The sequence below is a fragment of the Carya illinoinensis genome, chromosome 1, assembly GCF_018687715.1.
Source record: "Carya illinoinensis cultivar Pawnee chromosome 1, C.illinoinensisPawnee_v1, whole genome shotgun sequence".
Lineage (NCBI taxonomy): Eukaryota > Viridiplantae > Streptophyta > Magnoliopsida > Fagales > Juglandaceae > Carya > Carya illinoinensis.
The window spans coordinates 38110784-38134229 of NC_056752.1; the positions used below are offsets into that span (position 1 = coordinate 38110784).

At 37.3% G+C, this 23446-nt stretch overlaps 3 protein-coding genes across 4 annotated transcripts; all 3 read left to right on the plus strand.

Moving 5' to 3' along the window:
* On the plus strand, positions 1–7978 carry LOC122317586. 2 transcript variants are annotated; one of them, XM_043134726.1, is made up of 10 exons: positions 1–341; positions 1083–1999; positions 3826–3955; positions 4034–4485; positions 4713–4793; positions 4887–4985; positions 5817–5969; positions 6169–6255; positions 6481–6552; positions 7212–7978. In XM_043134726.1, the coding sequence occupies exons 2-10, from the start codon at positions 1184–1186 to the stop codon at positions 7530–7532; spliced, it is 2211 nt and encodes a 736-aa protein (XP_042990660.1). In that variant the 5' UTR covers positions 1–341; positions 1083–1183; the 3' UTR covers positions 7533–7978. The 2 variants fall into 2 exon arrangements, with proteins under 2 accessions (XP_042990660.1, XP_042990659.1); XM_043134725.1 differs by having other exon boundaries at positions 2–341; positions 5814–5969.
* A 1450-nt stretch (positions 7979–9428) lies between these two features.
* LOC122317612 lies at positions 9429–13430 on the plus strand. Its single transcript, XM_043134727.1, has 5 exons — positions 9429–9789; positions 10932–10983; positions 11080–11136; positions 11678–11755; positions 12790–13430. The coding sequence occupies exons 1-5, from the start codon at positions 9493–9495 to the stop codon at positions 13287–13289; spliced, it is 984 nt and encodes a 327-aa protein (XP_042990661.1). The 5' UTR covers positions 9429–9492; the 3' UTR covers positions 13290–13430.
* A 1459-nt stretch (positions 13431–14889) lies between these two features.
* LOC122317628 (desiccation-related protein PCC13-62-like) lies at positions 14890–16510 on the plus strand. The gene is made up of 3 exons (XM_043134728.1): positions 14890–15383; positions 15653–15878; positions 15952–16510. Exons 1-3 carry the CDS (start codon positions 15049–15051, stop codon positions 16324–16326), a joined length of 936 nt encoding a protein of 311 aa, XP_042990662.1. The 5' UTR covers positions 14890–15048; the 3' UTR covers positions 16327–16510.
* The last annotated feature ends 6936 nt before the right edge of the window (positions 16511–23446 follow it).

A 23446-nucleotide genomic window follows, 5' to 3' on the forward strand; every position in this document is an offset into this window, starting at 1 on the left:
AGGTTACTTCCCTCAGCCCCAAGGCAAGCTGCTCCCAATCCGTGACCAGAATATGGACAGGCAGTCAGCCAAACAGACCCGCTTTCAAACATCACGGATGAGTCAAGAGAGGAACTCCTTGGCTCAGAGCCATGAGACTGTGAAAGTCCCAGATTTCTGACAACTATATACATATGCACAGTCTGGTTTTTCTCTGTTCAGCCAACGTGCCCAATTAGAACAAAGATTGTGTAGTGTAATAAACAGTATCAATACACAGATTATCAAGAAAAGCCCAGAAAAGACTGTTTTTTAGGGCCTATTTTCACTTTGGAACGCACCTGAACTTGGCGGCGGCTCGGGTATGTCTTTATTCGCTTCCTTTCTTTTTCCTTTGAATAATTGCAAGATTTTTTCATCTAGGTATCGTTCAACTTCTTTATATATGTATTTTCTCACGTTACTTTCCATGTTATATATCATTTTTTTCACTACTGCAACATTTTTATTCATTATTTGGAAGTGGGTTCTTTTATTGTTTCTGTTTTCTTGAAAGAAATTTGTTGTTTGGTTCTCAAATGGATTTCATTTTTCTTTTTAATTTACATTCTTTCAAGATTTCTTGTTGTTCAGGATAAGAATATTGTGAATTTTTATTTCTAAAATTTGATGTGGAAAGGACTGTGAAGCTCAAGTTAGATTTCGTGGAGAAAGGAGTTAGTAAGAAGTTAATTTTTTCGTTTGACATGAATTTTCAAATTTTCTGGCGTGAAATGATCAGTTTTGGGTAATGCTTAATTATCCATGTGGCTTCTCCTTGTTTCATCAGGATTCTGTTAGCATTCGATGTTGATTTCTTTTCTTTGCTTAGTATCACCTTCATATAGACATTATAGAACTTTGCCCATGGATGGAGGGGTCTGCCTTCCACCATGGGTGAGTATTAACAAACTAAAGGCTGACCCTCATATCACGAGTTTTCATACTTTCAGTGCTAGATATGCAGATAATCCTTTGTTATGATTTATTATGCATATATGCTCGTAATTCTTGTATCACAGTGTCTATTTAGTAAATTTGGTAAACTGCCCGTTTGTTGACAGGTTATACTTCTCTCCCTAGCTAGCCTATGGCTCCATTGGTGTTGATCAGAAAATACTTAACCTGAACCCCTTTGAAACAATATCACAAGACTTATTACGTCATGGCTCGAAAAGGTAATCAACAAAAGAATGGGGTGGACCGCCCGACACTAGACCACAAAAGAAGAGGTTCAGCTTCAGGGTTTAATCCGAAAAATATGAGAGGGCGGGGAAAACCACAAGAGGCGAAGGTGTTTCCTGGAGAAGAACTCCCAAATGGTAGCCAATCAAGCAATTTTGCTGAGAGTGTGAGTGAAACCAATTATCCAGGAGATGAAAGCAAGAGTGCACAAAAATCAGAGAATATGTTGAGGGAAGAGAGGCAAGGAATGGATGCAATGCAAGGTCCAGAGCAACCAATGTCTTCTGGGAGTGATTTAGCAGATTGCATTGGAAATATTGGAGCTTCAGCTGAAGAACAAAACGAGATATTACATACTAACCAAGGTCGAAAACATACAATAAGTAGCCTGGCATTCTTGCCTAATGGTCTGAATATTAGAAAAATGATAGAAAATGTTAAGTCTTCAGATATTTTAGTGCTTAGGTGCTTGAGGGCATTCGTGGTGTTAGTCTTCAAGGCAGCTAGTGAATGGCTAGACAGGCATAGACCGTTGTTTATGACTCTCAAAACCAAAATGTTGAATGCTTGTGACTATACCAGAACGAAGATTGAGCAAGTGTATCCCATTGTTTTGAAATGGCTTATGCATTTTGGGAGCATAATGCTTCTTATATCAATGGTTTGGTTGGAATGTTTTCTTAGAGGCATTGACTCCTTCTTACGCATGGGGACAACAGCCTTCTTCTCAGTTATATGGTTCAGCGTTTTCTCAGTAATTGCTATGGTTGGGATGCTCAAGTTTCTTATTGTCTTGGTAAGTCCTGTTTATGTTTGAGCCAGCAAAAAACTTTGTGCTTCATTAATGATTGGGTTCAGCTCATAAACTAATTGAAGATAAGATACTTCTATATTTCAGTCCTTTTTTTTCCTCCCATCTTTGCAATTTATTCTGTTTGTTATTTTTATGATTTTGAGATCAGCGTAAAAAAAGAAAAAGAAAAAAGAAGGATTACCGACTCTTGAGAATCCTGATTTTCCATATTGAATTAGTGATATTCCTTTGTATGTCAATTTCCTCATCGTTTTTCAGTGTACTTACTGTTTATATGTGCAATAGTGGAGATTCCTGAAATAAGTACTGCACCTCTCTTTTGTGTTGTGGTTGTATTTTGGAGTCTGGATGATGGTTTTTTTGTCCTACCTGAAAGATGATAGACCTGTTTTCTTTGTCCTATTTGAAAGATTTAATGCCTCATGTAAATTAAACAGGTTTATCATCTTTTAGATAGGATGCTGAAGCATAGGCTTTATGCACTGAATTTTTTTCTTGTAAGTGACGTGTTTATCTTGGACTTTTGATTTTAAATGATTTTTTAGTTTATCAGTGAGATGGGTGTTATGAGCATGAGATCGTAGGAAATAGGTTTTTTATTTTGGCTAGAGGCTTTAAAGAAACTACCGATATGGTTTGATCACTAGTGAGTTGTTAAGTAGGATGGTAGTTTTGTATATTGAGGTGATACTGGAGTTGCAGTCCATGGTTATGCAGGCTTTTTATGCCTATTGGCACATGTCTATTCTTGTTTGGTTATTAGGAGATGAACTTTGTAGATGCCACATGTAACTCATATTTGTTTTGACCAACCTCAAACGTGAATTGCTTTTCAAAATCCAGGCTAGGGTCTTGGGATCATGAACTCTAGCAAAACATAAAGCAAAATATCCAGGTTTTGCACTTTGGATTTCATTTTGTACATTCATGACAACCCCTAGGGGTTAGTTCAAGTGGTAAAAACCATGGGTTTGGGCGTATGCTCTCCCTAGATCTGAGGTTCAAATCCCCTTGGGTGCAAACAATCTCTATGAGCCATTGGACTGGATGATTTTCACCTTGAATTACCCAAGGTACACTTGTGGGAAACTCCTTGCCGAGGGCCTGTGTATCCCCAAGATTAGTCAGGATGCTGTTCCCTGACACTTGGTGCCAATCAATAAAATTTGTACATTCATGACATCTAAAATTGAGGATTTAATCATGAAACCAAACCATAAGGCTTAAGAGTTTGGTTGGGTTCTAGTCTTGACACTTTAGGTGATTAACCCCTAGGGGTTGGCTCAAGTGGAAAAGGCCTTGGGCTTGGGGGTGCTCCCCTCAAGTCTAAGGTTCAAATCCCCTTAAGTGCAAACAATCTCTAGGAGCCATCAGACTGGGGGATTTTCCCTTTGTTACCCAAGGTGCACTTGCAGGAAACTCCTATTTAGGGCTTGTGCACCCCCGGGATTAGTTGGGACTGTTCTTGGACACCCGGTGCCAACAAAAAAAAACTTTAGGTGATAGCATGATGTAAATGTCACTTATAAAAAAAAAAAGCATGATGTAAATGTGATTTCTGACATGTTTCACATGCTGCTATAACAAAACGGTGAGAAAGTGATGTAAGTACTCATTTCTACGCACTTTTTCAAAATGGTTGCCATGGTTACCTGCTTTATATCTTGTAAAATGCTCTCTCGCAGTTCTCACTTCTGAGGAATTTGCATCAAGTGATTTTCTGGTTGTATTTTGAATTTTCATCTCCTTACCTTCGCTATTGTACTTTTCATATTCTTCTGTTCTCATTATGTGTCATGATCCATCAGACCTTAGCTGCACTTATTGGTGTTTTTGTCGGGTTCACTCTAGCAATGTTGACTGTTGCCATTACTGGAACTGTTTTCTTGTGGTTTTATGGAAGCTTTTGGACAACAGCGCTTGTCATCTTCTTTGGAGGTGATTATCTTACCTTACCGTTCTTGTTTATCTGTATATTTGTTAGTTCTCTGGGGTTTGACATTGTTTAAAGCTCAGGGTTGGCATTCATGTTGAGCCACGAACGTGTTGCACTACTAATCACCACGACGTACTCTGTATATTGTGCTTGGGCATACGTTGGATGGCTTGGTTTGCTTATCGGTTTGAATTTTTCTTTTATTTCGAGTGATGTTCTGATATACTTCCTGAAGAATAATATGAATAAGCATAGAAGACCCAATAGGTTCTCAGAACAAGCAGCTGGAATGCAAGGTCAACCGGGGTTCTTTAATAGTGAAACGGAACATGCTTCGACCTCTGAAATTGACCCGGGGTTATCAGCTGATCGGAGTCCAGGAATTCCGTCAACCAGTGGGGCTGATTCTGAGATAACTTCTGAAGAAGAAGTGGTTCGCTTGTTAAACTGCACTGATCACTACTCTGTGTTGAGCTTGTCCCGGTATGAGGACATAGATGTCTCTCTACTCAAACGGGAATATAGGAAAAAGGTAACTGGCATACTCTGTTTGTTATAATTGGCTATACTTATTTTTCATGTTATTCCCTTGGAAGTTTCATTTGCATTATCAGTCTTGTATGCTGATATTCAAAAATGTATCTTGCAACTTTAAAGAGATTGGTTTATTTTTGTGCTGTTTCTTAACATTTTCTCATTAAATGTAAAGAAGATAAGGAGAGTATTCTTTTATTGACTCAGTTTTTTAATTGGCTCCAGGCAATGTTGGTCCATCCTGATAAGAACATGGGGAATGAAAAGGCCGCAGAAGCTTTTAAGAAACTTCAAAATGCATATGAGGTAAATCTTTTGGTTTCAATTGTCCCAAATTTTTTATGCTCCTTTTTCCATTCCTGTCTGAATATATTGTTGTATTTATGATTTTTTTTCTAGGTTCTACTAGATACTCTGAAGCGAAAAGCATATGATGATGAATTAAGAAGGGAGGAGTTGCTGAACTTATTCAGTAGGTTCCAAAATACTTCCCAAAGGGTATGTATACACATGTTCCCGGATACCTTATACCCTTTCTGCTTCATATTCATTTTTGTAATGCTTTTTTCATGGGACTGGATGTGGGAATCAATGAAAGGTTCATAGAATTGCCTACAAAATGTGGAAATCTTGAGCACAAGGCGGTGGTGAATTTCAGTTCTCCTGCTCTAATAATAAATCAGATACATAAGATAAGCATGTCCATCTAACTATGAATGGAATGAAAGGCTGTTTTAACAATTTTAATTGTTCAAACTGACTTGACCGACGCATTTGTTGGGAAAAAGAGGAAGTGATGGTATTTCTTTATTGTTTAGATCAATACATTTGACCTAATTATGTGAACCAAACCTTTGGAATGGGAATTCCAGACATCTGATATCCTTCCCTCATTTCATAGGAGTTGATTGGCCATTTCTGTCTGGAAATTTCAGAGTCTTAGACTTGTTTGTTGCATTGCCATGAACATGGGTTTCCAAAAGGGAAGGTGATCTGATGCAGCAAATTAACTAATGTCGAACTTGTTAGCCATGCCCTTTTGTTCTTCATTCGGCATGTGTCTAGTTGAATTTCTTTGGATTTTGCATTGAGATTGTCTTTTATCAGATTACTTGGAGTACTAAATTGTGTGACTTTCATTGGGCTCTACATTCTAAAGTAATCGAGGCTTTCTTTGTTATATCTTCTTGGATAAGTAAGGCGTGTTTTCTTATATCAAAGCTTTTAACAGCATTGCACCTACTTTGGAGCATTTAGTGGTCTCTTGTTCTAGTTTTATCTGAGTTCTTTTGTCTCACTTAAGCTTTTGATGCAATTGATTCCCAGAAGGGAGGGCATGGTTTCTTTACCTCTGGATATGCACGCTCGGAGGCTGGTGTTGATCCTTCTAGAGATTCAAGGCAAATAGCCTGCAAGAAGTGTGGCAACAATCATGTCTGGTTGCACACCAAGAGATCAAAATCTCAAGCAAGATGGTGCCAGGTATTTCCTTTCCCTTTATCTCTATGCACGGTCTTCAATTGGAATGCATTTGTGTAAGCTGTCACCAAGTGTACCACCCACCTTGCACGACATGGCCTAGCTTTTTATAAACAAGGGGCTTCTTTTCCCTAGAAGGAAGGAGTTTTGTCCCTTTGTCGCTGTTGGTTATGACCTTACTCTGGGAATTTTCTTTTTGAAGGATTGCAATGAATTTCATCAAGCAAAAGATGGTGATGGATGGGTTGAGCAGTCTATGCAGCCCTTCTTTTTGGGACTGCTGCAGAAGGTATGTACCAGCAATCCATTTTAGCCAGTAACCCGTTCATTGTAAGTCACCCCCTCTCCCCCCCCCCCCCCCCCCCCCCCACAACAAAAAAGAAAAAGAAAAAGGAAGAAAACATGATTATAATCTTGAGCCATAGTATAAATATAAAAGTGACCATGTCATTCATGGAGTATACTATTGAATTGGATTATGATTCTTCTTTTTATCTTAACGTTATGTAAGCAGGTAGATGCTCCTGTTGCATATGTTTGTGCTGATAGCAGGATATATGATGCCACCGAATGGTATATTTGTCAGGTATATTTTCAATAGCTTAATTGATTTCTCTGAACCTATGTGCATTTCCTCATGTGAATGTACCATGGCTAAGTCTATATGGTGAAGAAAATAGAAATATGTTATTGCACAACTGGATGCTGCAAGGTAGCAGGCCATCCAAAATGGAACTTCTAAATCCAATTTGTTCTAGGCTTCCAAACATTATTTAAAATGACGCTCATGTATTTTAAGTTTTAAGACCACAAAAACTTATGAATTACCCGAGGTGCACTTGCGGAAAACTCCTTGGCAAGGGCCTGTGCACCCCCGGGGTTAGTTGTGAGTTGGTACACTGTTCTTGGACACCCGGTGCCAATAAAAAAATAATTCTGGATTTGAATACCAGCTACGTTTTGTAATTCTGCATCAAAGACAGTTGGATGATACAAGTGTTATTTTGGTGTCTAAATGCCGGCTTCATCCATTTTCAGATGAGAAAAAAAATTCTAATCTATATCTAAAACGTGCTACCATGGAATAAACATTTAATGTGTCTTGGTGGAAGAATCTAGGTGATTATGTATAATGGGTACTTCGGGAGATGCTCACTCAGAACCGCCCCACATGCTGACCCTTGCACCACCATTACACCTCCACATGGAAGTAGAAGGCATAATAATGCTTATCTCTTGTTGCAGGGAATGCGATGTCCAGTCAACACCCACAAGCCGAGTTTTCATGTCAACACTAGTGTAACCTCCAAGCATAACAGCGGAAAGGGAACAAGTTCAGGACAAAGGGGTGGTCAAGTGCCGGCATCTAATATGGAAGAGAGCTTGACAGAGGAAGAATTCTTTGAGTGGTTACAGAATGCTGTGCAAGCAGGCATGTTTGACAATTTCAGTGGCAGTACCTCCAATGAGAGTCCGACTGGCCGGACTGGAAGCGGCTCCAAGAGCGGTAGCAGCAATAGTGGCAGTGCCAACAAGAGAAAGAAAAAAGGAAAGAAGCAATGGTGATCACCAAAACTTTCGCAGCACAACCTTTGTAATCATTTGCGAGCCTGTCACAGAAGGTTTATTGGCTTATAGAGTAACCTATAGTCCTTTATATATATATATATATAAAGAAAATGAAGGCCTAATTGAGGAAATTTCAACCCCATTAATGCAAGCCAGCATGAGTACTCACTCTCTTGAGCCTCCGTAATGCAAAAATTGTAGAGTGTTCTGTTTTCTCTTCCTTCATTGTCGATTTTCTTAGTTTTATTGTTTATCTTTTGTCCTCTTTATGGTCGGCAAGTTATTTGTTTTGGGTTTCTTTAGAGGTTACCGGTGAATCCAAGGAGGATCTCATTTCTCTTGGATGATGGGAATCTTGCTCTGCTCAACCTACATAATACTTATTTGAGAGATACAGAAGGAAAGCATGGATACAAATCTCTCCTATAATCCTTTTAAAACTATATTTCTTGTTTGAATTATTTGTTCATTTATTTACATGAAAGTAAAATCAAATGTCTAATGACCCTTTTTTCAGATAAAGGATTGGTTATTAATTTTAGAGTAGATGATAAAATATTCTTGTTAAAAAAAACAGATATTTTTCAGATAAATTAATTATGTTTTCAGAAACGCTTCACGCCGGTCGGGCTGTAAATGAGATAAAAACAGCCCTCCATTCATGTAGTGCCACGTAGGAAAAAGCAGTCTGTAGACAAATGGGGTCAACCACAGGGAATCATCAATGCATCACATGTAATCCGTCTGTTTCTTCCTTCTCCCGGACGCCCCATCTCACATAGCCCTTCTCCCGGACGCCCTCCCTTCTTGCATAGCCCTTCTCCCGGACGCCCCATCTCAGCACGACGCCGACGGACGCCTCGCAGCACAACGCCGACGGACCGATGCTTCTCAGCACCATCTGCAGCTCAGCATGACCTCGAAAGTGTAGAAGACGAGTGGGAGAAACCGTCTGCCATCATGAAACTCGTCGTTCGTCACCCATTAATATTCACTTTGATTTACCAGCCTCGTTTGGCATAAAGAAAATCAACTCTTCTATTTAAAGTAGAAGAAAAGACAAATTTATCAGAGGAAGTTTTGCAATTTTTAAAATCTCGTTGCGATTTAGTCGGTCGTTTCCCCAAGTGCAAACTCGTTCACGTTAACTCAGTTCCTCTCTCTACGCCATTGATGCGGGTACTTGGTTCTGGGGCAAGCTTGTTGCCATTTAAGGCTGATGGAGGACGCCATGGCTCTCCTCCAGACCGGCAAGCGCCTCGCCACTGCTGCATTCCGCCGTGAAAGCATATGCCGGTCCGAAGACAGCTTCTCCGTCTCCTCCGCCATCACCATCTCCACCACAACCCCTCCCACCACTCCGCCAAGTGATCCGACCGATACCGAGAGCGTAAACCAACTCATCAGCCACATAAAGCTCCTGCTCCGTTTCGTGTTTCTGATTTCAAATGCCCCAAATAATTTTCACATGTAATGCAGGTCTACGGAGGTCTCTGTGGAAGGCTTACGTGTTAGGTTTTTATTGGCCGGCTGTTTTTATCTCATTTACAGTCCGATTGGTCCTAAAGTTTTCTCTTATGTTTTAGATCCAAATAAAAGAGAATGACATGAGAGGCACATGAATCCTATAAGTGATTTCCAATTAAAATGATAAATTTTTAATTATTTCATATATTTATCAGTTAGTGTCTAATATTCATGAATATAATTAAAAATGATACACATTTAAATTGAAAAATAAATATATTTTTAATCTATTTCCGTTTCGAAATCCACTTTGCATTGAGTGGTACTTAAAACCGCTCGACTTCACTTAATGCGTACTCCGAACACAAAATGTCAAAAACACCCTCCAAACTTGCTTGAAATTACTAACTCCACCCATTTTTACTGCTTGGAAGTTCTTTCAAACACTTCACAACAATTTGCTATTATCTTTTGCTCTCCAGGAGCTGCAATGCAGGCACTCCTAAACTCGTTGTCCTCAGTTTATTTCACACTAAATGCTCCTAAAATGGCTATCACCACTGGTTCTTTTCTAAAGGATCCAAACCTATATATGAAATCTGCAAATGGGTACTCTTCCTTATCTCTTTCGGCCCCATTTACTACGCACAAGCTCTCTTTTGGATTTAGGGACTCGGTGATAGTGGGGGCAAAGAACAGCAAGAACAAGAAGGCAGACGGTCACAGCTTTGTGCCAAAGCCAGACGAGGCCACTGGGCCTTTCCCTGAAGCTGTGCTCCTTAAAGAGGTTTGCTTTGCGCGCAAACACCCCCGTTCCTAGTTTTCATGTTTATCGGTTGGATAACGTTAAGGATATCTCCGCTTTTTCTCTTTTTATGTTTTTTTTTTTTTTTACTTGCCAAAATATTAGGAGGACAAAGCATCGCCTTTGTCTTTGTTATGCGTATTTGAGTTCCCTTTTTCCCCGTAGCTGTTGGGTTCTATTATTAAGCATATAAAAGAATGTCTTGGAACTAAATGGAATGTTTTTATTTTGAGATAAAACTAAGAAAAGGAAAAAAAAAAATGGTAGTTTTTGCATTTTTCTATTGCTTTATGCTTTGGATGAATTCATAACTGCTGAACATGTAATAGGCAAATTCAAAAACCATGAATTGATAGGTTGTGTATTTATATAGACTGGTCTGAGACTCTGAGTTACATTGCACTGCTGACAACCTCATTAAAAACTAATGTTACCATAGTTTATTGGTGCTTACTTGTAAAAGTAGTGTTGAATCCCTTGATCATCAGTTCCCTCGTACACCTTTGCAAGGAATCATGGACCCTTGTGATAGGTGACGCCAAATAAGAGATAGATGTGTAATTTAGTTGTCAGGGTTAGCAGTATGGCATAAAAAGTTGGGTAAAATATGCCTCCATATTATGTGGTCTGATGCAGTGCTATTGGCATCATCAATTGTTCTAATAAACTATATAGACCATGGGCTGTATGGCGGCATTTTACCGTATAATTGCTCCATTTTGAATGCATCCCTTGTTGTTTAATGTGGATTATTTGGAGAGAGAGAAGAGAGGGAAGGGAGGGCCATATTTTTTTAATGGTGTTGATAAGTCTTCTATTCGAGCAAAGCAAGCTACTTTTATTGGAGGTGGTTTTTTATTATTGTCTCGAATTTTTAAATATTGTAAGATTTTGTTTCTAATTCTTTGGATTCTCTTATTTTCTCTTGTGTACTCAAGCTTCTTATCTTTCTAGCAAAATTACTTTTTATGTGTGATCTCTCTAATAGAATTATCTCAATTATTGAAAAAGAGTTGGATTTGCTTAGGCTGCATCTATTTCTTTGAAGAATGTGTCTTGTCTTTTTATTTAATTGAACTTCTGGTTGGTTTTGTGGTGGGATTTTTTTTTCCTAAAATTTTCAGAAGAAAGTTCAGGATGGTAAACTTCTGCCTGAGTTTGCTGATGAAGAAGAAGGTAATTACTTCTTCCTCTTATTTTTTTTTTCCCCCAAAATAAAGACTTTTTGTATTATGCAGAAGTGTAAATTATTCATTTTTTGTTGATTTCCAGAAAAACTCTATGAAACTCTGATGCTTCAGCTAGAAAGTGAAACAGTTGTGGAACAAAGTAAGTTGGCTTTCAACTTGGTTGGTCGGTTCTACTTACTAGTAGTATAATTTTCCTTTGGTTACAGAGATTGCAGGTGAAAGAACATGTGTGTGCGTGTGTGTGTGTTCGATCTATTTTTAGCATTCAAGTAAATAAGGGGGAGTTGTGTTGCTTTCGATATGTGTAATTTGTGGGATGCAGTTTGGTGTATTCTAATTTGGATTGATTGAGAAATCATGCATTTTTATGATTTAGAGAAATGGAAAAGTTCATTGAAAAAGGTACTTGACAGTCTCTGATTTACTTTCATCTATCAGGGACCTTCATGGGTTAACTTTAGAGAGAATATCTACTTATACTTCTTAAAATGTGGTTTGGATTCAAAGATGAGATGAGATGGTTTTAGATGAGTTGAAGAAAATATTGTTATTATTGTTTTGGGATTTGAAAAGGTTGAATTGAGATTTGAAAAAGTTGAATTATTTATTATAATTTTGTGTGGGAATTTGGAAAAGTTGTAATGATGAATCCAAACTTATTCTTTCCCTTGTTTCTACAGTGCGCCACTATGAAGTGGTTTATTTAATTCATGAAAAGCATGCAGAAGAGGTTGGAAATGTTAATGAGAAAGTTCAAGGTGATCTTCGCCCTTCCATCTTTTTTCTTTTGCTGTCTATATTACTGCTAAAGTCATAGATGATCAATTTTTCCATGAAATTGATTTTATTATTAGTTCATATGAGTTTCACCTCATATGCTTCTTGGTTCTGCCTTACTGCTTTCTATAAAAACTGGCCAATGAGGGAGTTCAGATGGCTGCTAAAATATTTTGAAGCCTGGATGGTTTCATAGTGGTGCTGTTAACTCTGTTGAATCTTTCAGGGTGCTGAATTTAGCTTGATTTATAGATACTGCTTGGAGTTTTGATACCAGAGCACCATTTTCAATTGCTGTTTTGTTTCTCCTTTCTTCACAACTAATGGTATGTAGATATTGCTTAGGAAAAGTTGGGAATGGAAATCTCTACGCAAGAATTACTTTTATGGTCATTGATGAATGTTTGCAGTTCGTAAAAAGTGTTATCTCTGAAAATTCAAAATCTCAGTTGAAGTTTTTGTTTACTAAAATTTTTATTAGTTTACTAAAATTCTTATTTTACCTATAAAAAATAAGTTTTGGTTTACTAAAATAAAAATCTCTCTTTCAATCTTCACCGTGTGAATTACAGAAGCAGCTATCAACTGCTTCCTGGCAGTGTACTTGGACTATGCATAGTTTTTCATATTAATAAAAATCTGTTTTACTTATGAAAAAAAGAAAAAGAATTGCTTCCTTGCAGGATCATCTCTGCATGTGCTTGTTCAATGTTGGTATCAAATTTGTATAAAAAAAAAAAAAATATTTGTTCTATCAATGAATAGGGTTTGGCTGGTCTTCATGGCATGAAGAACTAACAAAAGGAAAAAAAAAACCACAGCTGAGTCTGTGCAGACGAAGAAAATGGGATCCCACTGATCACTCTTCAAACAAAACACCCAATATAGGCAGTAAAAGGTCATTTAGGAACTCTCTGGGATTTGATGCAGTGATTTCAAGTAGAGTTAATTTTTCCTTGTAAGTTTGATTTCAAAGCTGGATGATTTTCTTATGTACAAGGAATGTTTGATGCAGATTTTTTAAGGGAGAAGAAAGGCAAGATATGGAGACTGAGTGATTGGGGTATGAGAAGATTAGCATACAAGATACAGAAAGCCAAGAATGCCCACTACATCTTAATGAACTTCGAGTTAGAAGCAAAATGGATTAATGATTTCAAGAGCATGCTAGACAAAGATGAAAGGGTCATTCGGCATCTTGTGATAAAGAGGGATGAGGCAATTACAGAGGATTGCCCTCCACCCCCCGAGTTCCACACCCTGCGTGCAGGTACAGATGATTATGATGAAGAGGAAGAAGATATTGATTATGATGATGCCTATGACTATGAAGATGGCAAAGAGGATTGGGATGGGGAAGGTGAGGCTGAGATGGAAGATTATGATGATGAAACTGAGGATGGGATTATTGCTGTCAAGAATGAAGCTGGTGACAGAGAACATAAGAATAATATATCGGCTATTGCAAGAAATAAGGGAAGAAAGAATCTGAGATCTGAGAAAGTAGGTAGGTAATGTTTTGTTCTAAACTTATACTATGTTTTTTGGTTTGTGAGAATCTCATATTAGGTTGATGTGCATTGTACTTCATGTATAAATTTGACTGTCTTTAATTGTATTTCAATAAAGATATGAAATCGTGCAATCTATTGAATACACCCGAGTTGATGGTAGGGTTTTGGAGGTCCTAGTTGCCTTTATTTATGTCATTCCCGCATGAAGTTACATCAAGTTTCAAGACGTGGAATCTGACTGCATGAACTTTGGAATACTGGACTGCTTTGTGCTTGACAGAGACAGAATTTCAAGGTTGTCATAGAAAATTGACCTGCACTTGTTTACCGTCCGATCAAACACAAGTACGTTTAGTAGTAGTTGACATTAATATAGGACTGACTACCTTTTTTGTTTGATCTGGGTTCAAGACATAATCCTCACGAACATAGCATGTTCGTGACATGGGATTTGAGAATCTAATGGCACCGAACGTGTTATTTGCTGCTTCTTCCCTACAGGGAAAAAATGACGGGGGTCGATTCAGATTTAGAATCAAAGCGTCAGTGATTGCTAATGCAGTTTTTTACCCTGTTTTTCTGATTGGTAAAAATCAAGAAAGAGAATATTTTTCGTGCATACCAAATTATTAATTATGTCAAACCTACTTGCAAGTTAAAAACCAAACAAAATGATTTCACGAACTTCACATGGCCGTGAGAAAACAGACTTCATGCTTGCTTGCATACTTCCAAGGCCTGCTACCTTCTCCTTACTTCTATAATTCATTTGTATATTTGTCAATAACTTTTAAGTAATGTTCCAGCAGGAGAAAATAACGGAAATGTGCCAAGAAACTGATCATTTCATGGTTTCACAAAGAGTGTGCAATTGTGCATCAACCACGAAAAAAATCTACTTACATGCATGTATTTTACACATCTAACATACCATTAAAGTGGGTCCTGCAGTGATGAATTGTAAGCCAAATTTTATGAGAACTAAGCCTGTGACATCATGTATCCGTTTTAAAGAGGATAGACTCCATGCACAAGAAATGAAGCCAAATCTTATTGGAATCTGAAAATTTTACTCTCTTTTTTCCCCTAATTGGTTGAAAGCTAATCCTACAGGATTCTTGCTTGTGTCATGAACATATCCCTATTTGAACGTTTCATGAAACGGAAAAACACGTACATGCCAAATCAATTGCCATCCTTATTTGTTTCATCAATGTATTTCTTGCGTCAAATTCATGACTCAAAAATTTTGCCGTATTTCTTTTCTTGGTGAAACTCGAATTCAGAACTAACTCCAGAAAAGTTAAGGGTCTAACTTTATATGCATTATACGTACGTACATGCATGCATACATACATACATACATATACATGCATACGTGCTTTTATATGGTCTATGATTGTACGTATTTCCTAAATGAGGGCCACTTCTCTCTCACAGTTTGTTTAGGACAAAACGCAGATTTGTATCAATATTGTACCATAACTCAAATAAAACAGAACTCGACTTACAATCAACAGCCACCTAACCATAAACCATGCAAAGACAATGACCATTAAGTAACGCAAACCTTCCCTCCTAATACTCCTCCTGAATCAACAACTGTGAAGATCAAGTTCCGCTTGGCCATTCGAAGTTTTGAGGGAGACTTTTCCTGTTGCCATCTGGCATCACCTTACACAGTCGTATCACTCTGAGCTTAGATATAAATTACACACATTAACGCCGATGTGAGATATATACATCACTAGCGAAGAACCATGGCAACATCTGCCTCCACTGCTACTAACACCCCCACCATCACAGCTCTCCTAATCCTTCTCCTCCTTCCCAAATCATATTCTTCTGAGCTCTTAGCAGATTGTGACTCTTCTGTCCCGGAATCCGACGTGGACCTTCTGGAATTTCCTTTAAATTTAGAGTTCCTAGAAGCTGAATTCTTCTTGTATGGCTCTTTGGGTTATGGCTTAGATAAAGTTGCTCCAAATCTAACCAAGGGAGGTCCGCCACCTATTGGTGCTAGACGGGCAAAGCTGGACACTTTTACCCAGGATGTTATCAAGCAATTTGCTTTGCAAGAAGTTGGACACTTGAGGTTGTCTCTTGAATCATTTCTTTTCTTTCAGATATTTATTCTTGGCGTTTAATTGCTGAGGATGACACATTATTATTAGACTTAAACATTTTTCTAAGACTCTCGATATGTGACATCAGACTCTGATTTTGAACTCTGACTATCTTCTCTAATATCATAAATAATCAATTTTGCTAAAAGCCTACCCGATGATAAGAAATGATGAATTTGAGAACCTCTTTGAGGACAATGAATTTTACCCATTTTATATACAAAATTCTTGCTCGTAGGGCAATTCAAAATAAGGTTCATGGATTCCCGAGGCCATTATTGGACTTGAGTGCAGCATCATTTGCAAAAGTGGTGAATAGCGCATTTGGACGACAGTTAATCCCACCTTTTGATCCTTACGCCAGCGCCATCAACTACCTCCTTGCATCCTACCTGATTCCTTATGTTGGACTTACTGGCTATGTCGGAGCAAATCCGAAACTCCAAGGTGCTACTTCCAAAAGGGTAAGCCCCAATCATATCCTGTAATGCCTTGAAATTGAATAGAGAACGATTAACCTTCTCCTGTTTTTGTCAGCTTGTTGCAGGCCTTTTGGGCGTGGAATCTGGCCAAGATGCAGTCATTCGAGCATTGCTATACGAGCGGGCAACGATGAAGGTGGCTCCCTATGGAATAACGGTGGCAGAGTTTACAAATCGCTTCTCAGAGCTAAGGAATAAGCTGGGACACGCAGGGTTGAAAGATGAAGGCCTTGTGGTTGCACCACGAAAGGGTGCGGAAGGAAAGAGTATTGGGAACGTGCTTTCTGGAGACAGAGACTCAGTTGCATATGATAGAACTCCGGAGGAGATCCTGAGGATTGTATATGGGGGAGGTGACGAGCATGTACCTGGTGGTTTCTATCCAAAGGGCGCTAATGGCCGTATTGCCAGATCTCATTTACAAGCTTAAAAGCTCTGCTGCTGCAATTTTCACTTATGTTTAAACCATATGCATGCCCTCGGCAAAGGTGGCAAATAAGTGAATTAGGTTTTCCTGTATGCTAGCTTTATGTGATGAAAGAGTTGTTTTGATGTTATTAATCAAGTTTTCTCTGAGACTCCTAATCCCAATTTGGAATCAGAGTTGTTTTCAACGCATCTCATCTCTTTCTAATCATTACAATTTTTTTAAATTTATACATAAAATATAATAAATAATTCAACTTTTTCAAATATCAAAATAATAATAATATTAAAAAATAATATTTTAATAATATTTTATTCAAATTTTAACTTTCATCTCATCTCATGTCAACTTACTATCCAAAACTCGCCCTAATTATTATGTGAACCTGCACTCTATACGAACCTGATCCACATATACTGCACTTCTCGAAGTTGACGGGATTGTTAAACTTTGTGAGCCACAGCATCTTCACGGCTTAGGATTTGAGAATCCAAGTGGATGAAGTCAGAGCTAGGCTTACAACCCGGCCTGGTAAAGGCGGTTTTGTACCCGACCCGAACCGAACCGCAAGACCTCATTTTAGGAGTTAACCCAGATGGACTCGACCCGAACAAAATCAAACCAGGTCGAACCCGACTTTAAAAACAATGGCATTTTCCATCTGTCAGAAACAAAAACTTATTAACTCCAAAGGATGTCCGGCAAGAAAACAGGTAGAGAGGAGCCACGTGGACGATGCTAGTGGTCACCTACTCCTGCAAGCACAACCATCCGTGGTTGGCTTCTAGAAACCACCACTCAACGAACAAACCCGTAAAGCCCAAAACCGTCGCAAGCGCTAAGCCCGAGTCGGAGAAGTTTGCTGATCTAGGGGACGAGTCGTCGTTGATGGCGAGCGACGAGTTCAGTTGGTTCAGCGACATGGAGACGACGTCTTCAACAGTGCTCGAGAGCCCCATTTTTGCATAGAGGAGTTTAGGCGACGCCGAAGTGGCGATGTTTTTCCCGATGAGGGAGGAGGACGAGTCACTCTACGCCGATATGGGGGAGCTACTGGAGTGCTCCGTCCTCTTCCACTGCGCGGGACCACGACTCAAGATCTGTATATCTGAACCCACCCTGACACGTCCCCTCCCCCCAGTTTGTCGTGCACCACAAGACACTAATTCTCCGTGGCGATTAAACCCGAGTTGAGCTCCTTGATCTTGTCCTGAATTGACTGCCATTTCGCTGCAAAGACTTTGATTGAATGGGACAATAATATCAACGACAACAAGATTTCAAGGCAAGTTGGAGACGGGACATTCCGGCGGATAGTTCAGGTGAGCTTTGGTTTGGTTTGGTTTTTCTTCACCCATTTTGGTTTTGACTGGTTTTTGAGCAAACACATTTCTTGATTCGATTGAGTCTTATGTAAAGGAAATCGCATCCCAGGATTGGTTGAGCTTCACATACTTGGAGTCTTGGAGGCTCTAGTTTGAGAAAATTGAAGGTTGTCAGTCGGTTGAACAATAAAATCTAACCCGTCTTTTTATCAGATCGGTGAACTGATGATTTATAACACGTCATCTACCGGGTCGATTTGATTTGGGTCACTCGGTTTGCCGGATCATATGCACAGGCCTAGTTAGAGCACCATGTTTTTTGCTTTTCCATCGGTAGTTTCTTCTGTATCTGTAATATGAGAGATTGGTTAATGAGATTCATGGGAGGGACAGATTTTTGTGTGATTTAAATGATTATAAAAGTAGGGCCGCACAAATAAACTGTACACCTGATTCGTCCTTTTTAGACCCGACCAGAAATCTCAACCCATTTGTATGTAGAATCAGAAACGGGTTATACCGTAATTGTTTTCATTTCTTATCGGGTAATACCCGATACCCATTTTCACACAAAAATACGCAGCTCGCAGCTATGTGATTCTCTCCCTCGCCCTTGCTTTGTTGCTCAGAAGCTCTCCCGCATCATTCTCAAGTCTCCACCTAATTTTTAGGATAATCTATAGGTATTAATCTCTCTCTCTCCCTCTCTCTCTCTCTCGATTTGTTATTGTGATTTTCATACGCGTATGCGGTATGTGTGTATGATTTTCTTTGGGTTATGTTTACTGCATACCCATTTGTACTCAAAGCCTACACTAAGCTCTCTTAGATCAAGATGGAATTTGGGTTTCATGGGGAGGTGGTCGCTGATGAAGTGTTCCAGTCATGCACATTTTTTAGAAATGCGAGACAACTATTTGATAAATGTCGGTTAGATATTTGGACTGTAAAGTGATGAAATGCCGCTACAAGCTTTGAGAAATTAGTGTACAGTTTTTTGAAAGAGACTGCCCACCAACTTTTATCAACTTTCTTTTTTTTCTTGTTATCAGACAAAATAAAACAAAATGTTGGGGATATTATAGTACACTTCATTTGGATTTAATACTTCTTCTTGTCAAAAAAATGTCGACAATACTATGATATATATATTGTTATAAACTTATTGTATGACCATACATAGCCATTAATTAAGACTATTGAGCCATCAATTAAGACCTATCTTTAGCCATCAATTAAGACTTAAGTTATACCTACTCCTTTGTACTCTTATATATATGGGTATCATTCACTTGTATATCATCAAGTTTTTTATTTGAATAGCAACTCTTTCTCTTGCAATATCCTCTCTCTCTTGCAATATCATTTCTCTTTTAGTTTCATAACACGTTATTAGCACGAAGGTTCTGACGATTTTGAAGCTAGTAGTCCTCTACTTCAAGTAAGTTTTCAATATATTTTTATAGTTTCCAAAATGAATATAAAATGTTACATTACTTATTATTACTTGATGAAAAGTCTATGTTTATTCTCTTGATTTTGTGAATGTATTTCTTATTTATAATATAAACATACTTATGTTCTTGATTTATATATGTAGAAAATGTCAAATCTTACAAAATTGAAATTCGTTGCTCTTGACATTTTTGGAAAAAATTATTTATTTTGGATCCTTGATGCTGAGATCCATCTGCATGCGATGAACCTGAGAGATACAATTAAAAAAAGGAAATCAAGGGTCTCGGCAGGATCGCGCTAAGGCAATAATTTTCTTTCGACACCATCTTCATGAAGAATTAAAAACTGATTATTTCACGGTGAAAGATCCACTTATTTTGTGGAATGATTTAAGAGAGAGATATGAGCACCAGAAAACTGTAATCCTCCCAAAAGCTCGTCATGATTGGATACACCTGAGGTTGTAAGACTTCAAGAGTGTTAGTGAGTATTAGGGGTGGCAATATATTACACGACCCGTTAACACAATACGAACACGACACGATAATAACGGGCTAAGGTTTAGTTTTAACGGATTTGGGTCAAAACGGGTTGACCCGTTAAGACACGATTGCTTAACGGGTTGATAATGGGTCAATCCGTTATGACACGTTATAACCCGTTATGACACGCTAAGAAAGTTAAAATTACAATTATAACCTTATACTTAAAAGTAAAATTGTTAAAATTTCAATATCGATATTTTTATTATTTGGATTGTAATTTTGGACTTGTATTTATTTTTATAATTTTTATAAATATTGTGATTTTTAAATTTATATAAAATTATGCTAAATTTAATTAGGTCAAACTGGTTAATTTCAAACTTATTTAACCTATTTACATAAATAGTTTTAAACTGGTCGTATTATATTGTGTTAACCTATTTCGTAATATTCATTAATGGGTCATAACGGGTTGACACGACACGACCCGCTATATTAATGGGTCGTGTTAGGATTTAAGATTTTGACACGATAAGCTTAACGGGTCGGGTTGGGATTGAGTTATATAGTATAATATACATGTTTTGACACGATACGAACACGACCCGTTAACACGATTTGACACCCCTATCTGCACTCTTTCAAATTAGCTCACTATTAAAATTATATGGTAAAAAAGTCACTGATGATGACTCGTTAGAGAAGACATATACTACTTTTCATACATCGAATGTGCTCCTGCAGCAGCAATATCGAAAGCAAAAGTTCAAAAAATATTATGAACTTATATCTTATCTTCTATTGGCTGAGCAAAATAATGAGTTTTTGTTAAGAAATCATCAGTCACGTCCTACTGGTTCTATATCATTCTCTGAAATGAATGGTACTAGATTTACACCATTCCCAGAAGCGAATGGTGCATCTTTTCAAAGAAACCGAAGACATGGACGTGGTAGGAAAAACTATAGAAGTGGAGGATCTAGAAGCGACCACACTAAAAAGGATAATAATAGATATACACTGTACCACCAGAAGTGGTTCAACTCAGAGAAGGGTAAAGGTCCCCAAAATAAATTTTTAAAAAAAGATGAAGATGGATGCCATAGATGTGGTATGACTGGGCATTAGTCTCGTACCTATCGTACAGCTAAGCACTTGGTTGACTTATACCAAACTTCTATAAAAGAAAAAACAAAAAAGCTTGAAATAAATTTTGCTGAACCATCAGATGCTATAGATGGAGAAGATATTACAAGTTTTGATGTTTCTGATTTATTTGAGGATTCTAGTGGTAGAGTTGATCATTTGATTGGTGATGGAAGTGTTCATTTTTAATTAATATATTTTCTTTATCTTATTATAATTTTTTTTTTATATTTTGCAATGTTTTGTAGTAATGAAAGTTTTATATATTTTGTAGAATTATGAGTCTTACTGATGAACTTTCTATCTCTGAGATAAATAATAGATATGTATGTCTGGCTGATAGTACTACAACTCACACAATTTTTAAAGATAAAAAATATTTTCAAAATCTAACATTGAGTAAAGCCTACGTTCATATCATATCTGGTTTATTGAATCTAATTGAAGGCTCCGAAAGAGCTTATATTGTATTACCTAATGGCACCAAATTTTGTATTGATGATACTCTATTTTGTTCATGATCCAGAAGAAATTTACTGAGTTTTAAGGATATACGTCATAATGGTTGTCATATTGAAACTACCAACGAAAGACAATAAAGAGCATCTTCTCCTTACTAAAATAAGTTCGAGCCAGAAGCTCGTATAAAAAAACTGCCTACTCTCTCATCTAGATTGTATTATACAAAAATGAGAACAATTGAATCACATGTGGTAATGCACCAGAAGTGCATTGACCCCAAAATATTTATGACTTGGCATGATCACCTTGGACATCCGGGATCAATAATGATGAGACGAATAATTGATAATTCATATGGGCATCCCCTAAATAATCAAAAGATTATCTTACCTAATGAATATACATGCTCTGCATGTTCTCAAGGTAAATTAATTATCAAACCATCTATCTCAAAGGTTGTTTTTGAATCTTCATTATTTTTACAAAGGATTCATGGGGATATATGTAGACCTATTCAATCATCAAGTGAACCGTTCAGATATTTTATGGTTTTAATTGATGCATTAAGTCGATAGTCACATCTTTGTTTACTTTCCATTAGAAATATTGCATTTGCTAAACTTCTTGTCCAAATAATTAAACTACGAGTACAATTCCCTAACTATCCAATTAAAACTATTCGATTGGATAATGCAAATGAATTTACATCTCAATCTTTTGATAACTATTTCATATCGATAGGAATAGATGTTGAACATCCAGTTGCCCCCACACACACTCAAAATGGTTTAGCTGAATCATTAATTAAAAGACTTCAGTTAATCGCTAGACTTTTACTCATGAAATCAAAACTTCCTATTTCTACCTGGGGACATGTTATACTTCATGCAATATCATTGATTCGAGTTAGACCATCAGCATATCACAAATATTCTCCATTACAGCTTGCATTTGGTCAACAATAAAATATTTTCCATTTTCGTATTTTTAGATGTACGGTATATGTTCTAATTGTATCTCCACAACGTACAAAAATGAGCTCTTAACGTAGATTTAGGATATATATTGGGTTTGATTCTCTATCTATTCTTAGATACATTGAGTTTCTTACAGGGGATATGTTTAAGGCACGTTTTGAGGATTATCATTTTGACGAATCAATTTTTTCAATATTGGGTAATGAGAAGTAAGTGCCTAAAGCACGACAGGAAATTACTTGGGAAAATAAAGCATTTCCTCAATATGATCCTCTTACAAATAAATGTAAACTAGAGGTTCAAAAGATTATTCATTTATAAAGTGTTGCAAATAAATTACTGGATGTATTTACTGACATTAAAAGTGTGGTAAAATCATATATTCCTATTGTTAATATTCCAGCAATGATTGCAGTCCCTAAAGACAAGTTGCCAAAGCAGTAATAGGTGAGTTTAAGATACACCTGAAGCGTGGACGGTCTATTGGTCCTAAGGATAAAATTTCTCGGAAGAGAAAAATACAAAATGAATTTGGTACTCTTGAAGAGTCCATACCCACAACACAGACCATAAGAGTAATTGATGCTCCTGAAGAAACTAAATCTCCTGAAAAAGAACCTCATGAAGAGGTATTTAATGAAATGTCTTCCCTTGAAGAGGTACAGGTAATTGAAAATAATGAGATCTCGATATATTTCATGAGTAATGGAGAAATTTTGAATAGAAATAAAACTGTTGTCGACAACATATTTTCATATAAAATGGCACTGGACATTACCAGAAATAATGAAAAAATTGAGTCAAGAACTGTCGAAAAATGTCGACATAGAAATGACTGGCCAAAATGGAAATCAGCTATTGAAGCTGAATTAAACTCGCTAGCAAAGCGAGAAGTCTTTGGACCAATTGTACAAACACCAAAGGGTGTAACACCTGTTGAATATAAATGGGTATTTATACGTAAGCGTAATGAGAGTAATGAAATTGTGCGATATAAAGCACGACTTGTTGCACAAGGTTTCTTGCAGAAATTGGGGATTAATTATAAGGAAACATATTTTCCTGTTATGGATGCAATCACATTTAGATTTTTGATTAATTTGGTTGTTACAAAAGGATTGGATATGCAGTTCATGGATGTGGTCACTGCATATTTATATGGATCATTAGATCATGACATATATATGAAAATCCCTAAAAGATATAAAATGTTTAAAACTTCTAATATGAGTACATCTAGAAATATATATTCTATTAAACTTCAAAAATC